Source organism: Aotus nancymaae, unplaced genomic scaffold, assembly GCF_030222135.1.
Source record: "Aotus nancymaae isolate 86718 unplaced genomic scaffold, 86718_ANA_hifiasm-v0.15.2.pri h1tg000006l, whole genome shotgun sequence".
Taxonomy (NCBI): Eukaryota; Metazoa; Chordata; class Mammalia; order Primates; family Aotidae; genus Aotus; species Aotus nancymaae.
Window position 1 is genome coordinate 70,175,297 of NW_026988417.1, and position 15,457 is coordinate 70,190,753.

Below are 15,457 nucleotides of genomic sequence, written 5' to 3' on the forward strand. Positions count from 1 at the left end.
TGAGTAGAGATGGGATCTTCCAATATTGCCCAGGGCTGGTCTTACACACTCCTAGGCTCAAGTGATCCTCCTGCCTCAGCCTCCCAAAGGGCTGAAATTACAAGTGTGAACCACTGTATTTCGCCTCTTTTCCCTTTTTAAACTGGTGGTTTTCCATCTTTCTCTTATCTCCCTTGCTCTTGAAACACAGCTAAAAAAAAAAACCCAAACCAAAACTGAAAAAGAATTCTGGGTTTTTTAATGTTAGCATGAATTCCTAATATCATGCTGTGGGGAAGAGATTGAGGGGAAGATGCCTGGAAAATAAAGGGAATCTACCACTAATGGGGAAGACTTCTATAGATGCTCTCAAAGGTTTGTCAGATGGTGTCATCTTACTCAGAATTTGATTATTTTGTTTGTAAAGTGAATAATTTTACTAAATTTGTTTTATGCTGTAGAAATAAAGGGTCAGAAGTTTTATTTTCTTAGCTTGTTAGTTTACTTTGATATTGGAGACTGTCAGTGATGTAAGAAATCACTGATGCAAGAAAGACATCTAAATAGACCATGTGCTAGGAGATATGTTGTCTTTAGTCTTCATTATTGGATTTAAAATACTTAGAATTCTACAGTTAGTTGCTGATAGAGTTATTAATTGGTATAAGAATAATAGTTTGGCAAATACTAAGTTGTTTAAACTTCTTTAAAAAATCTATATTTTCTTTTCTTTTTGGTATGTGCCGCCATGCCCGGCTAATTTTTGTATTAATATTTTTTGTAGAGATGGGATTTTGCCATGTTGCCCAGGCTGGTCTCGAACTCTGGGATTAAGCGATCTGCACACTTTGGCCTCCCAAAGTGCTGGGATTACAGGGATGAGCCACTGCACCCAGCCAAAAAAAAATCAATATTTTCTAATGAGATTACTATAGACTTCATTTAGGAAGTCCTTATAAATTTTCTCTGTAAAGCATAAATTTTGAGTATAAAAATCCTCACTAGAGATACTCATAGAGCAGCTTTATTTTGCTTATGAAACATTTCAGTATGTTTTAAGTAATGGTGTCCTCGTTTTTGTCTCTTTTTCTCTTTAGTGAGGACTCTTGTGAAGATATGAGTTGTGGAGAGGAGAGTCTCAGCAGCTCTCCTCCCAGTGATCAAGAGTGCACCTTCTTTTTCAGCTTCAAAGTGGCACAGACACTGTGCTTTCCATCTTAGAAATCTGATTGTTCTGTGTCAGTTTATATGAACAGGTTTCAAAGCAATAAATGGGGGAATAGGTAGTTTTTTGGTTTAGCCCCCATCTAATCAGGAATTACATATACTGGAATACCTACCTTCTCTTTGTTACTCAGATCAGATCTGACCTATTTTCATATTTATCCTAAGCCATCAATTGGGGTAGTGCCTCTTAAACCATTAGCAGTACTTTAGACATTGGCACTTTATTTTTCTCATTGATCTTTAGCTACTTTGGGGAGGAGGAAAGGTGCTGATACCTTCAATTTGTTACTTTTCAAGATTTTTAAAGATAACTAGTGTAGCTTATCCTGAACATTTTATAAAGCCTTTAGATGTCTTTATTTATGCAGAGTGGAAGTATGCAAGTGCTTCCTAGCAGGGACGGTGGATAATCCTATAATGGTTTTCCATAGATTTTTCCCCTCCCCCCTTCTCAGAAGAGTGAATATGCTCTTAAATGTCAAACACATTTTTGTTGTTGTGTTGTTTTTTAAATGATCAGTGTGTATTTGATGTGATGCAGATCTTATAAATTTGGGAATTATAATATTGCTATTTCTGTGATTTTTTTAATATTATGTAATGTCTTAATTGAGATTTCTGCTAAGGCAGAAATAATCAGGCTAGAGCTGTTAGTTGCATTCCTATTGCCCAAGTATTGTCAAGCTATAGTATTATTTTAACATTACTTTAAAAATCCATAATCTGCTAGTTTTGCATGTACTTGTATGAAAACAGTGCAGTAGATTGAAAACTCAGTATCTATGGAATTGATAAATGTTGATCTGGTAGTACCTTTTATCTGATTTTCTTGTATTAAAAAAATGTCTGCATGATTACATTTTATTTCGTTTGTGATTTACATTTCAAAATAATGTATTGCTATATGGGTGCCAAGATTGAATATGAAGTAAAAAGAACCTGAGTGTTTGTAGTATTACAGTTTGAAGCAAATCTGTGTGGTGATACAGCCATAAGAATGGGGCTTATATAAACTCTGTACATGTAAGATTTTGTACAGAGAATTTTTAACTTTATAAATTGTATATGAACATGTAAATCTTTAAAAATGTACATAAAATACCGTATTTTTTTACCTTGTGTGTGATAGTCTAGTCATTGCATGTAAACATAATTTATTATGTATTCTGTAGTATAAATCATACATTGATGACTTACAATTTTACTGGTAAGTCAGCATCCCTTGGATGTTTTCTGAAGTGGCTCTTTTTGAAGTGATAGTAGATTATAATTCAAAATAAAATTATTAATGAATTCTCCTTGTTTGGGATCACATCTTAATTTTTAATCTGTTGGTAAAAGTGCTTGATGTATTTTAATGAGAAGACTTTAGGTGAGGCTGCAGTGATTCCAGAGTGAGCCTTCTAACTGGCTAGCAGAAGTTCTCTAGGTTTGGCCCTTTGCCTTGGAGATACTGAAAGAGAATCTGTTATTTGAGAATTGACCTCTTTCTGGGATGGACTCATTAAGTATGTTCTTAGAGTCTGGTATATTACCAGAATGCTTATTAATTTACAGTGAGAGGCAACAGGTATTAAGTAAACCAGAATGCTCAGTTTGGCAGATTAGAACGATCTTTCAGGAGACAAACCAAGTTTTAATCAGAAAGTTGTTTGGTTAATAAGTATGAGGTATTCGCTGTGATAGGGCCCCTCCAGCTTCTGGCTCTTGTGGACCTCAAAGTATCAGGTTGTTTTGGAAATGGTGGTCCTTTTTTTTCTCCCCCTCAATAGGTTCGCCATCCATCTAGTTTGATTTTTAGACCTTTGTTCTCTCTGGTTGGTTAGAAAATCAGATATGCTGAATATGGTTTTCATGTAACACTTCTCTGGAGATGGGGGTATGTTTTCCTACCCTCCTGATGGAGAATCTCTACTTGAGGGTGACCTTTCCTCTTTTACTAAATAATAGTAAATAGTGGGCAATATATTCTGCTTTCAGATTTTGATTTATTGAGATTTTTATTTGTGGCTTACCAAATCTCAAGACACTCTTCAGTTCCTGCAGGGTTGTATTGCTTTTCTTACTGGATGTTCTTTCTGGGTAGGTACCTTCGTGACTTCATCTCTTCCCCCTCCAGTTTTCAGTGTATTTAGTCTAGACCTCTCTACCAAGCTTCCAGCCTGTTTATTCACAGCAGGCCATGCCACTTGGCGGTTTCTGATTACTTCCAAACCTGCTGTTTCTTTATGTCTTTCTCAGCAAATAATTCCATCTATAGAAACTTAGGTGATATGCTCATCTCCTTTTCCTGTTTATGGAAGTCACCAGCCTCTATCATTTGTATGATTTCATTTACACTGTTTGTATCTCTACTCTTTCCACTCTCTCTCTGCGTCATGGTTTAGCCCTGTACTCTTTTATCAGCAGAGGTACTGTAATATATTTGTGATCTCTCAGCTTCAGGCTTACTCCTGGTCTCTGCTTGCTGCCTGCATATCCTTTTAAAATAAAATGTTAACACTCTCTCCTGAAAAATTGTTCAGTAGGTCACTAACAACAGGAAAAAAATCTGTATCATGGCATACATGTCTCTGTCTAATCTGAACACTGCACCTGTCTCTGGCCTTTTTTTCTTGCCATTTCCTAGACCTTAAAAAAATGTGTATTAAAAAAGAGAACTTTGATAGCCATACAGAAGATGAACTGGAGCAATATAGAGGAGTAACATGGAGACCAGTCAGGACTGAACTAAGGCAGTGAAGTGTGGATGAGGAAGAGAGGTGAAAATTGAGAAGCACTATCCTTTCTCTTTGGGCGTTATTAGGAGGCTCACAGACAAGTCCAGGAGCCTGGTTATGCCTTCCTGTGCCCCATTCAACCAGGTAGCTTTCCCCTGACTGATGAATAAAATTGAGACTCAAGCCCCTGTCCTTTTCAGAGCAGAGGGTGAGGAGAAAGCTACCATTTTGGCCTCATCCTTACCCCCTTTGACTTGGCAACAGATTTGACATTTCAGGTTTTCATCCTGTCATTTCCTAGGATGTGGTGTTCGCACTTTGCTGTTGTGCCTGCTGAAGTATTGTGCCTAGGTCCTGGGTCTGCTGTTTCCTCCTCCCAGGAAGTGTGATGAGACAAATGGTGTGTTTTAATTACCTGTCACACTCATAATTAATATGTACTCAGGTTAACTATAGAGGCATTGGCTGCAGAACACTCCTCATGAACATTTTAAACATTTTCTTTGTCTAGAGTCTGCCTTTTTCTTTTTTACAATTTCTTTCATTTCAACACTAGGTTCCAATATGGTGTTCCCGCTACCTCCCACCTCCCTCATCACAAATGCAAATTGTCGGCTTATTTAAACAACCCACTTAGATTCATATATGGACAAGGACAAGGTACTTTGCATTTGTTACTGGAATTCAGTTTTCCTCATTATTTATTACCAGAAATGGTCAACAACTTATTTGTGTTTAGCAAATCAAATTGTGTGGTAATTTCCCAGTATGGTGGCCAGTCAGTCTTCCCATCCCTGTGCCTACATGCTGCTCTTCCCATCAACAAGTGGAGTCTATTTCTCTTGAGTTTTGGCTGGCCTTGTGAATGGCTTTGCCTACTGAAGTACAGCAGGAGATGTTCAGTATACGTCCAAGCCTAGGCTTTAAGAGACTGCCAGCTTTCCTTTTATCCTTCTTGAAAGCCAGCCACCATGCTGCAAAGAAGTTCAGCAGGATTATTGGAAGATGGGAGGCCATGGGGAGAGAGACTCTTGAGGATGAGAGATTATCTTGGATGTTCCAGCCTTAGTTAAGCTCCCAGCTGAATGTGGGTGTATCCTCAGCTACACCACAGAAAATAGAGGTACCATTCAGTTTATCCCATTCAACCCACAGACTCATGAGAAATAACAAATTATTGTTTTAAGCCACTAGGTTTTGGGGGAGGGTTGTTAAAAGTAATAGATAAGTGAGACAGATGGTGATTATCTCTAGTAAGATTACAGCTGATTTTTTCAAAAGTTATGCCTATCTGTAGTTTATATTTTTCTTAAAATTGATTTGAATTGTTAGTGTATTAACAGAATAAAGAGTGAACTTTAAAACACACACTGGTTACATGCTTCCTCCAATTAAAATCCTTGATGGCTCTCACCACCTCTTTGCATAAAATTCAAACTTCGTACTGTGGCTTATGAGACCCAACTTGATTTGTTCCCAGCCCCCTTTTCAGCCTTGTCTCATGGCATCCATATCCACATCTCTCCTGAGATGAGAGATGAGACAGAGACCCCTCTTAAGGACCTGTCCCCTACCCCCAAACATGGAAATAAAATCTTGAGTTCTTCCAAGAGAAATTCCAGGCATCTGGCTAGCCCTGAGAAGTAAAAGAGAAATATGACAAGCAAGAGATAGCGGCTTAAAACAGTAGCCAAGGAAGTTAGAATCATGAGATGTTTGGTTTCCCTATAGAAACTATAGATAACATCTTAATATATATCCTTGAGTTGTTTTCCAGAAATCTGAACCCCTAGCAAATGGATGCACTGGTACATAGACCTTAAGCAAGGGGGAGCTGAGGATTGAACTCTGATCACCGTTCTTTGTTCTAAATTTCTTCCTGAGGATCCTGGAGGAGGTCATGCCCATGAGCCAGAGATTACTTTTTTTTTTTTTTTTGAGACAGAATCTCACTCTGTCACCCAGGCTGGAGTGCAGTGGCACAATCTTGGTTCACTGCAACCTCCACCTCCTGGGTTCAAGTGATTCTCCTGTCTCAGCCTCCTGAGTAGCTGGGACGACAAGCATGTGCCATCACACCCAGCTAATTTTTGTATTTTTAGTAGATACGGGGTTTCACCATGTTGGTCAGGCTGATCTTGAACTCCCGACCTTGTGATCCACCAGCCTTACCCTCCCAAAGTGCTGGGATTACAGGTGTTAGCCACCATGCTTGGCTGAGATAACATTTTTTTTTTCTGTAGATACCAAATTTTTAGACAAAACTCACCCAATCTCACATTTGAAAATCTTTAAATCCTCCCCCACTTCGAGATGCCTTGCCTTTTTAGGTCAAACCAGTGTATGGTGTCTATGTATTGATTTCTGAGTTTGCCTGTAACCTTTGGCTTTCTGCCTTTAAAAACCCTTACGTGTAAGCCATCTGGGAAATTGCGATTTAAGTGTTAGCTGGCTGATCTTCTTTCTTGGTGCCCTGCAAAGAAATGCTTTCCTTTCTGCTGCTGCGAACCTTGATGTGCCTATCTGGTCTTACTGGGCCGGGTGGGTGGACCCCAGTTCGGTTTGACAACACCCCCACTCACCATGCTTTTGCTCACTTCAGTGTCTTGGTGCAGTTTCCTCTGGCAAGAACACCTTGTCACCCTCATCTGGCAAACCTATGTATTAACCTAGGAATCCTTTCATTGACTTACTCATTCACCCATCAGTTATTTGAATGCCTTGTGTGTCAGGCACCACACTATGTTGCTATGGAATGCCAAACACAGCAAACCCTATCCCTGCTCTCAAAGAACTTATGGTCTAGTAGCAGAACCTAAAAATTCATGGCAAATAATAAAATGTTCAGGCTGGGCGTGGTGGCTCACACCTGTAATCTTAGCACTTTAGGAGGCAAAGGTGGGTGGATCACCTGAGATCAGGAGTTTGAGACCAGCCTGGCCAACATGTCGAAACCCTGTCTCTACGAAAAATACAAAAATTAGCTGGGTGTGGTGGCACATGCCTGTAATCCCAGCTACTCAGGAGGCTGAGGCGGGAAAATCACTTCAACCCAGGAGGAGGAAGTTGGAGTGAGCCAAGGTGGCACCACTGCACTCCAGCCTGGGTGACAGAGTGCAACTCCATCTCAGAAAACCCCACCACCAAATAAATAAATAAGTAAACTATTTAAAGGTTGTGATAATTTCTTCTTCCAAGAAATCTTTTGGGAACTCCCTGACTTTCCTCTCCTTGTCAGTATTACGTTTCGATAAAATCCTACATTTTTTCTTATCCTAGAAGTTAATATCTTGCTTGTCTGTTCTACTTATCCTCTAACCTTACCTGTTCACTCTGGGACTGGGCCTTTTGTCTCTTTTGTTCTTTGTTGAATGCCTAGCACCCAACACATTATCTGGCCCATATTCCTCATGCTGCTGCTGCTATTACTGGTAACAAGAAACTTTGCTGGCCACTTAATATGTTTCGGGCACCTTACATGAATGATTTAATCCTCACCACACTGGTATTAGACAGGAACTATCGTTAGTCCCATTTCACATATGAAGAAACTAAGGATTAGAGAAGATAAGTACCTTGACACAGGTCTCTAACAAGTAGCAGGGCCCTAATTAAAACCAAATCTCTGCCAAACACTATCCTGCTAACCACAATGCTAAGTTATTACCCAAAAGATGATGATACTACCAAACAGTTGTTGAATGAATTAAATAATAATTCTTATGAAGAAAAGTCACATAATACCAGTAAAATAAATCACAATATTCTTTTGTTCAATGCTTAAGTGCTCTCACCCATAGAAAGGAAAAGTGGCTAAGCTTTAGAGTTAAAATATCTTTTCTCAGAAGCCAAAATAGAACAGACATGTAAAAATCTAAGGCAGTATAGTGGCAGAGAAGATAGGTATTCCTCAAGGGCTGGAAATTTTAATTTGCCCTGGACCTCTGGGTACTCAAGCCTGTGGGTCTTCCCAGCCCCTGTATGTCTAGTTCTTTTTACACTGTGGTGACAGTTTGTGCTTGATCATTATTCTAGGTTCCAATACTCACAGTCATTCACTGTTAATGGGGGTGGAACTTGCAACCCCAGACAACCGTTTTGTTAAAGGCTTGCTTGTCCTTTGCTGTTCTACTATTATTCAACGTAGCAATCATCTCACACTTACTCATTTGCTGCTCTGAGATTCGTCCAATAAATATTTCTCATGTCTGTGGCTTATCCCCTTGTCTAAGCGCTGAGCTTCTCGTGAGACAAGACCATACATTCTCCTTCCTTTATATCCTTCGATGCCCAGCATAATGCTGGGTAAAAATGTGTGCCAACATTTTTCTACATGGATCACACCTGACAATGTTTTTTTCCATTCTTGGTTGCAGTGAGTCATAGTTTGTAAAGGTAAACACACATGTGAGGACAAATTTATGCTCTCCAAAGTTAGGATTTCAGATCTTTAACAGGGCTTGTGGGAGGCCATAGCCCATTGCTAAAATTACCTGTACCTATCGAGAGTAAGATGTAGTGATGGGCATGGGCTCTGCATCAGACAACCAGGGTTTGAGTCCTGGTTTGGCCACTCACTGTTTGACTTGGCGAGGTGTTAACTAAAGTGTTTGTGCCTCAGTTTCTTCATCTGCATAAAGGAGCTAATAACGGCTACTTGTGAGGAACACAGAAGTATGCTGTGGATGCCCCAGCTGCTGGGAGTGCCCTTGGCAGGCAGCCTTCTGTGGACAGCCCCTCGGGGGACTGCCTCACTGGTAGAGCACTGACTCGCCTGAGGAGGGCTCACATCTAATGACTGAGTGGGAGGAGGTATAAAGTCCTGGTCACTTTGGTGCCCACACAGGACAACCTAGATGAATCTGTCCAATCTCACTTCTTTTTTTTTTTTTTTTTTTTTTTTGAGACAGGGTCTCACTCTGTCACCTGGTGACAGAGTGCAGTGGTATGATCACGGCTCGCTGTATCCTTGACCTCACAGGCTCAAATGATCCTCCCACCTCAGTCTTCTGAGTGCTGGGACCATAGGCATGTGCCACTATGCCTGCGAATTTTTTAATTTTTTGTAGGAATGAGGTCTCTCTATCTTGCCTAGGCTGGTCTTGAACTCCTGTGCTCAAGTGATCCTCTGGCCACAGCCACCCAATGTGCTGGGATTAGATGCATGAGCCACCGCACTTGGACCAACCTCACTTCTTTACTCTCTCTTTTTGTGGGTATTGATCCTAAGTGTATTCCCTAATAAACACAAAAACACCGTGTATCCTAAACTTAGTTTCAGAGTCTGCTTCTGGACACCACCACCTGCTGCACTGCCTCATGGGGTTACTGTGTATTTAAATATGATGATATACGATAAAGCATTTGGAACAGTGGCTGATATGCTCTCAGTAAATACTGGCTATAACAATTATCATCCCATTTTTGTCTCTACTCTCTTTCTGCTAAGACTCAATTGTTTATTCAACTATTACTGAACTAGTATGATGGACAGACTCATGTCCTAGGCACCGAGAATGGCAAAAGGAATTAAAGCACAGCTCTTACCCTCAAGGAACTCATAATCTGGTGAGAGAGGCAGACATATCAATTACCATGTAATGTAAGAAACGCAGGAATAGAAATTTGTCTACAGTGCTGTGTTAGCATTCTGGCCTTGCCTTTGCTTGTATTCCTAATCTTCTGAATGAAGGTAAAAGGCCATGTAGTGTGATTCCAGTCATTCCAGAAAGGAGGCCCTGAGGGCTCTGGCTTCTCCCCAGTTCCCCTCACATCCTTGTTACCCTTCAGCTCATTCTGCCATTCCCGCTTTTAGAATTTTAGCTAAACACTTTGAGTGTGGTTAAAATGCAAGTATCTCTAACAGGGCTTACATTTTAATGGGATTCAGAAACTGGTTTGAGCATCTGCTAGCTATGAATGTAGTTTTGGGCAAGCCACATGTTTTAGCTCAGGTACCCCATGAAGCAGATACTGAGATGAAGCCAGGAGTATCAGGAGGTTTCTTGGGGGGATGCTTGTAAAAGGGAAGGAAGGAGGCAAGAGGGTTGTGTTAGATATAGTGAACTCCAAGTTTCTCTTCAAAGAATCAGTATGTCAGTATGTTCAGCTCTCTTATTCTTTAATTCCCCATTTTAAAGTTTAACTTCCTTGTAGTTTCAGTAAAAAACCTTTCTACCAGTTCTAATCAGTAGTTCACATCTGTTCCTGTGGTCCCCTGCTCTGTCCTGACTCATCTCAGTCACCTGCCCCAGTCAACTGCTCCAGTCACCTGCTTTGACCTAGGTCACCCCTGGCTACCTGCTCTGTCCTGTCCCATAACCTTCCTTCCCGCCAAACTACCTACCCCGCCACTCTGGGTTGTACCCCTGCTCCCTTTAAAATAGCCAATCGGAATTAGTCTAGACTGTGTGATCTAACCCTAGCCAATGGGGAACGACACAGCAGTATAGGATACCTGCATCAGGAATAAGAACCCCTTCCCCCAACTTGTCCAGGTGTACGCTTGCCATTTTTCCATCTGTGAGCTGCATCCTTTTATAGAAGTAAATTGCCTTGCTGATGAAATTTATATTTAAGTCCTACTTCTTTTGCGGCACCGAAAATTTACATATAACAGTTGGACAAGGAGATCCTGAAACTGTATTGCAGATCTGACAAAGACACAACTAACCTAAGGACTTTGGAGCAGAAGTTGCCCACTAGAAGAGCCCCATGCTGGGCAGAAATGGCCTGACTGCATACTTCCTAGCACTCGGCACTAGGGATTGTAGGCTGAGGACTACCCAGGAAGAGCTTGGCTTTGGCTCAAATGCTGAGGTGGGGTTTGATGATGCTTCAACTGGAGGCTGGGAGCTGCTGCCCTCCTGGCAGTGGAATGGTAAGATGTTTCTGGAAGGGAGATCTGCTGACACACCATGTAAATTCTCTGGGAGCTAGTTTTTTGTTTGTCTTTTTGTTTGTTTGTTTTTGAGATGGAGTCTTGCTCTGTTGCCCAGAGTGGAGTACAATGGTGTGATCTCAGCTTACTGCAACCTCCGTCTCCTGGGTTCAAGCAATTCTCCTGCCTCAGCCTCCTGAATAGCTGGGACCACAGATGCACACCACCATGCCTGGCTAATTTTTGTATTTTTGGTAGAGATGGGGTTTCACCATGTTGGCCAGGCTGGTCTCGAACTTCTGACCTCAGGTGATCCACCTGCCTTGGCCTCTCAAAGTGCTGGCATTACAGGCATGAGCCACCGTGCCCGGCTGAGAACTAGTTTTTTAGCCTGAAAAAAGGATACTGAGAACGCCAAAAACTTTCAGCACAAACACTTCTTTCAAACCTCTGCACTAACAGACTTGACCAAACCTTAACATGGCTTCTAGCAGCCTAAGGTTGTGTCCCTGGGACAACCCAGCCTCGTTGTAAGTTCTTGTCTGGAAAAGCTCAGGGCTGTGAAAAGAATTTGCTGTTTGTTCCAGCCTCCTTACCTAGAGCATTTACCAAACAGAGCTTACAATTGTGAATCCTTTCTCCGTCTCTTTGAGATGTATGTGTATCTCTGGCAAGTCAAGAGAGTCTCTCTCAAGGACCTGAAAGCCATTCCTTTGAGATGTAATTATCAGGAAGGATAGGGCCCTGGCTCCTAGCAGGTGTTAATTGCCAGGTAGCAGATGCAGCTGGTCTAATCATGGTGACCCCCACCAACCCTTTATAAGGCTTCACCGGAGTCCCACTGGCTCCTCTTCCCTCCTCCTCCATCTTCCCCTTTAAAATGCCCAGTCAGCTCTGCAAAAATCAGAATCAAGCTCTAGTCCTTCTCTTACTCTCAGCAGTTACTGAATAAAATCTGTTTTCACTGCGTTAACGGATGTTTGTTTATCGTTGACAATAAATACTAAGATCTATCTTCCTTACCTCACAGGGCTGTGAAGACTGAATAAGTTAATGAGGAAAATAAAACTGCAAATCTCTTTGCAAATGCAAGTAGTTATCAATGTGAAGGCTTTGCATATATTGTTCTTAGAGAAGGTTTTAAAAAGATACATCAAAATATTTTTCTGTTAATATATCTCCTTTGTAAAAATGTAAGCAATATAGAGCAAGTAGATAATGTCTCTAATGCTATTCCTCAGAGATGCTATTGTCATCAGAATGACATTTATAATTTCATTCTTTTTACGCAAGTATAAGCACAGAAACTTAAAAAAAATATGTAAGAGGGATCCTACTCTAAGTACGCTTGTATAACCCACTTTCCTCATTTAACAATGTATTAGGGACATACATCAGTGTCAATAGATATAAACCTACTTCCTTATTTTTAAAGACTGAAGAGTGTTTCAATGGATGCTTCTGTGATAATTTATTTAACTGATCCTTTTCTGATGGAGCCTATGTTATTGACAGTTGTTCAGTATTTTAAGTCAAAGCAGCAGTAAACATTCTTGCACATACATTTTTGCCTACCTGGGTAATAATTTCTTTAGGGTGCATTTCTAGAAGTGAAAATCTTGGGTCCAAGAGAATACACATTTAAAATTTATACCATGTTGACCTGCGCCCCTGAAAGGGGATATGGATTTATATTCCCATCAATAATGTGTGTCAGTGATAGTTTCCTTACTTCCATGACAGATAATTTTGATGGGGAAAGGGGAGGAGGGTCAGAAAAGCAAATAGGGTCAATTTGGTTTCTAAAGAGTTTAGAGGAAGGTGTCACTAAAAGGGATGGGAGGAAAAAGTACACACCCCGGAAGCTGGGCTCAGAAAGTAGCCAGTGCCTGACTTCCTTTTGGTCCCAGGTTCTAGCTCGCCCACCACTGGGCAACGCACATCCAAAGCCACCAGAACATGGGGACTCCTTTCCATAGGATGTGGGAGGTAAGCGACTGCAATGGCTCCCCTCAGGCCTGGGCAGGCAAAAGCCTTTCTGCACAGCATTGGAGAAAGCCCTGCCTGCAGCTATACCTGCCTGGCCTCAGCTCTTGCCTTGTCTTGCACATGAAAGGGAGCAAGGTTGATGTGTCCCACAAAGGAATGATCAAAGGCTAGTAAAGGTGCCAGCTCTAAGAAGTGGTGCTGTGCCTGAACTTGGAGCCTGGCTCGGGGAGCAGGCATTCATCTTTGGTTGCTCCAGGGAAACATTTCATGCTATTTTTGGGTGGGGCATTGGAGCATGGAAAAAAGGTGAAGATGGCACAGAGTCATATTGTACCTGCCTTCATGTTTGTGTTGTATCAGCTGCTGTAGTTCTTCTCTTTCCATTTTTTTCTTATTAATTTTCTTAAATTGAAAAGATTTGAGTGCATTAACTTTCATGGGGAAAAAAACCCTTAAAATACTGTTCGAATTCTCATCTTTTATGTATCCATTCTAATGCCACAAATGTCTTCATGATATATGTTACCTGCCAGCTGTTGTTGCAGGGGGTTGTAATTTTCACATAGCTTCCAAGGGCTAGTTCTTTTTTCCTTTGCATCATACACTAAGCAACTTTAGAGCACAATGGTGCAGCTGCTTCACAGCTGTTGTCTGGACTTAGGGCAAGAGCCCTCTTTGGGGTTGAATGATTTGACTCCTTTAAGCAGTTTCCAGGACCCTGAGTTCTGAGACCACACACAGGGCTGCTCAAGCAAGAATGAAATGAGCCTACAAGAGGCGCTTCTCCTTTGTCTGAGGCACACAGAGAGAACTGCGTTTGCTCACCCAGGGCCAGCCCCAGCAGGCTCTCAACACTGCTTTTCTTCCCTTTCTTGATGCTGTTAGAAAAACAATGGCACAGAGAGGCAGACCTAGTTATTCACGTATTAAAATCTTTAATACCCATACTCCTGGTTTATTGAAGCCAACAAGATTGTCTACTCTTAGAGAGCAAGTAACCTACTGTATTCAAGGCCTGCAATTGTGCTCAATAGATATGCATCATTTTATCAACTTGAAGAAGCTAGAGAGGGACCTAAAATGCTCAAGAGGGAGGCTGGCTGGACATGAGGCAGAGCTCATGGTAACAGCACCTTTGTGGGGTCACCAGAATTCAAAGTCAGAACCTCAGCTTTGCCAACCCAGAGCTAGAGTCTATCACATGGAGTGGAACAGCCTGTTAGTGAAAGAGAATGGGGATACCAAGTAGTTAATTTATACTGAGGATTTTCCTTCCTTGGATCTAGAATATTAATGCCTGCCATCAAAAACATGCTCTTTCTGTTGGCAGAATACGTGGGAAATTGAATGGTAATCAGAAGGTCCGTGCTTGGGGGGCAGCATGGCCACAGAACAGTGGGTTTGACTCTGAGCATTGTCCCTTCCAGACCTGATAAAATACAGTGCATTATTGTCCCCAAACAGCTTTCCTAGTTAAGGTCATGAAGTGGTGGTGTTTTTGTTGCTTATTTTTCACTCTCTCAGTCATTCCTTTCTATTGCTTCTACAGAGAGTTAATATCATTCTTTAAATTCTGACTTGATTACATTATATGAGACTATAATTCCTGTATAAAAACTTTATATCTTTTCTTGATCCTGAGAGCTCCTAATGCAATCATTCAAAAAATGACTCTGCTATACCAGAAGTGCTTTAGTATTAAGTATTTAGTATTGGGAATTGGGTAGTAGTATTTTTCCAGCAGACTTTATAGTGTATGTGTAGAATTATAACTTTAAAGATAGTTCAGAATTTTCATAGATATCAAGGTTTTTTTTTTTTTTAAGCACTGAATGTAGAAGATACAAAGATAGACATGCATACTGGTTTTCTTCTTTTAGTTTTGCTACTAGTAACTAGTAGCACAGAGAGAAAACACAGACTCTACATAGAGGGAGCAACACAGGACTGACAGGAATGTAAAAAATCCTGCGGCAGGAGAAGGAAGAAGGAAAGAAAGGAAGCTGCGGGTGACATGAGAAGAAAGAAAGAGAACACAATGGGGATGAAAACATGGAAGGAGAATTAGCTGTGGGAGCCGGTGAGTCCAGAGTCCAGGCGAGTTCTATGTAGGACAGCTGTTGGAAAGAGCCTGGGCAGGAGGAAGGCTCTTGGGTTTTAGTCCCAGATTTGTCCATAGCTATCTGACCTAGGCAAGTAACTTAACTGATCTGGGGTTAATTCTGCTCTTTTTTTCTTTTCTTTTTAATTGACTCTGGCTCTGTTGCCCAGGCTGGAGCACAGTGGCCCCATCTCAGCTCACTGCAACTTCCACCCTCCAGGTTCAAGTGATTCTCGTGCCTCAGCCTCCAGAGCAGTTGGGATTACAGGCACGCACCACCAAGCCCAGCTAATTTTTGTATTTTTAGTAGAGATGGAGTTTCACCATGTTGGTCAGGCTGGTCTTGAATTCCTGATCTCAGGTGATTTGCCCACCTTGGCCTTCCAAAGTGCTGGGATTACAGGGTAAGCCACCACGCTCGGCCCCAGTTTTGTTCTTTATGAAATGAGGGGTTTGGGTTAGGTGACTTTCTGAGGTGCACTGTAGCTTTGCCGAAGCACCCAAGACTGTTGTCTTTTAGGAAAGACCGGACTAGACTGAATTCCCAGACTAGAGGGCTGT

The 15,457-nt window shown here is 41.4% G+C and overlaps 1 protein-coding gene across 2 annotated transcripts in view; it reads left to right on the forward strand.

Moving 5' to 3' along the window:
• CCNG2 (cyclin G2) overlaps window positions 1–2,504 on the forward strand; it is a 51,257-nt gene extending 48,753 nt beyond the window's left edge. For both annotated transcript variants that reach the window (XM_064368222.1, XM_012447054.3), the window contains exon 8: window positions 1,077–2,504. In XM_064368222.1, the coding sequence (XP_064224292.1) occupies window positions 1,077–1,200 (124 nt within the window). In that variant the 3' untranslated portion in view covers window positions 1,201–2,504. The remainder of the gene's footprint in view (window positions 1–1,076) is intronic.
• Window positions 2,505–15,457: the final 12,953 nt, after the last annotated feature.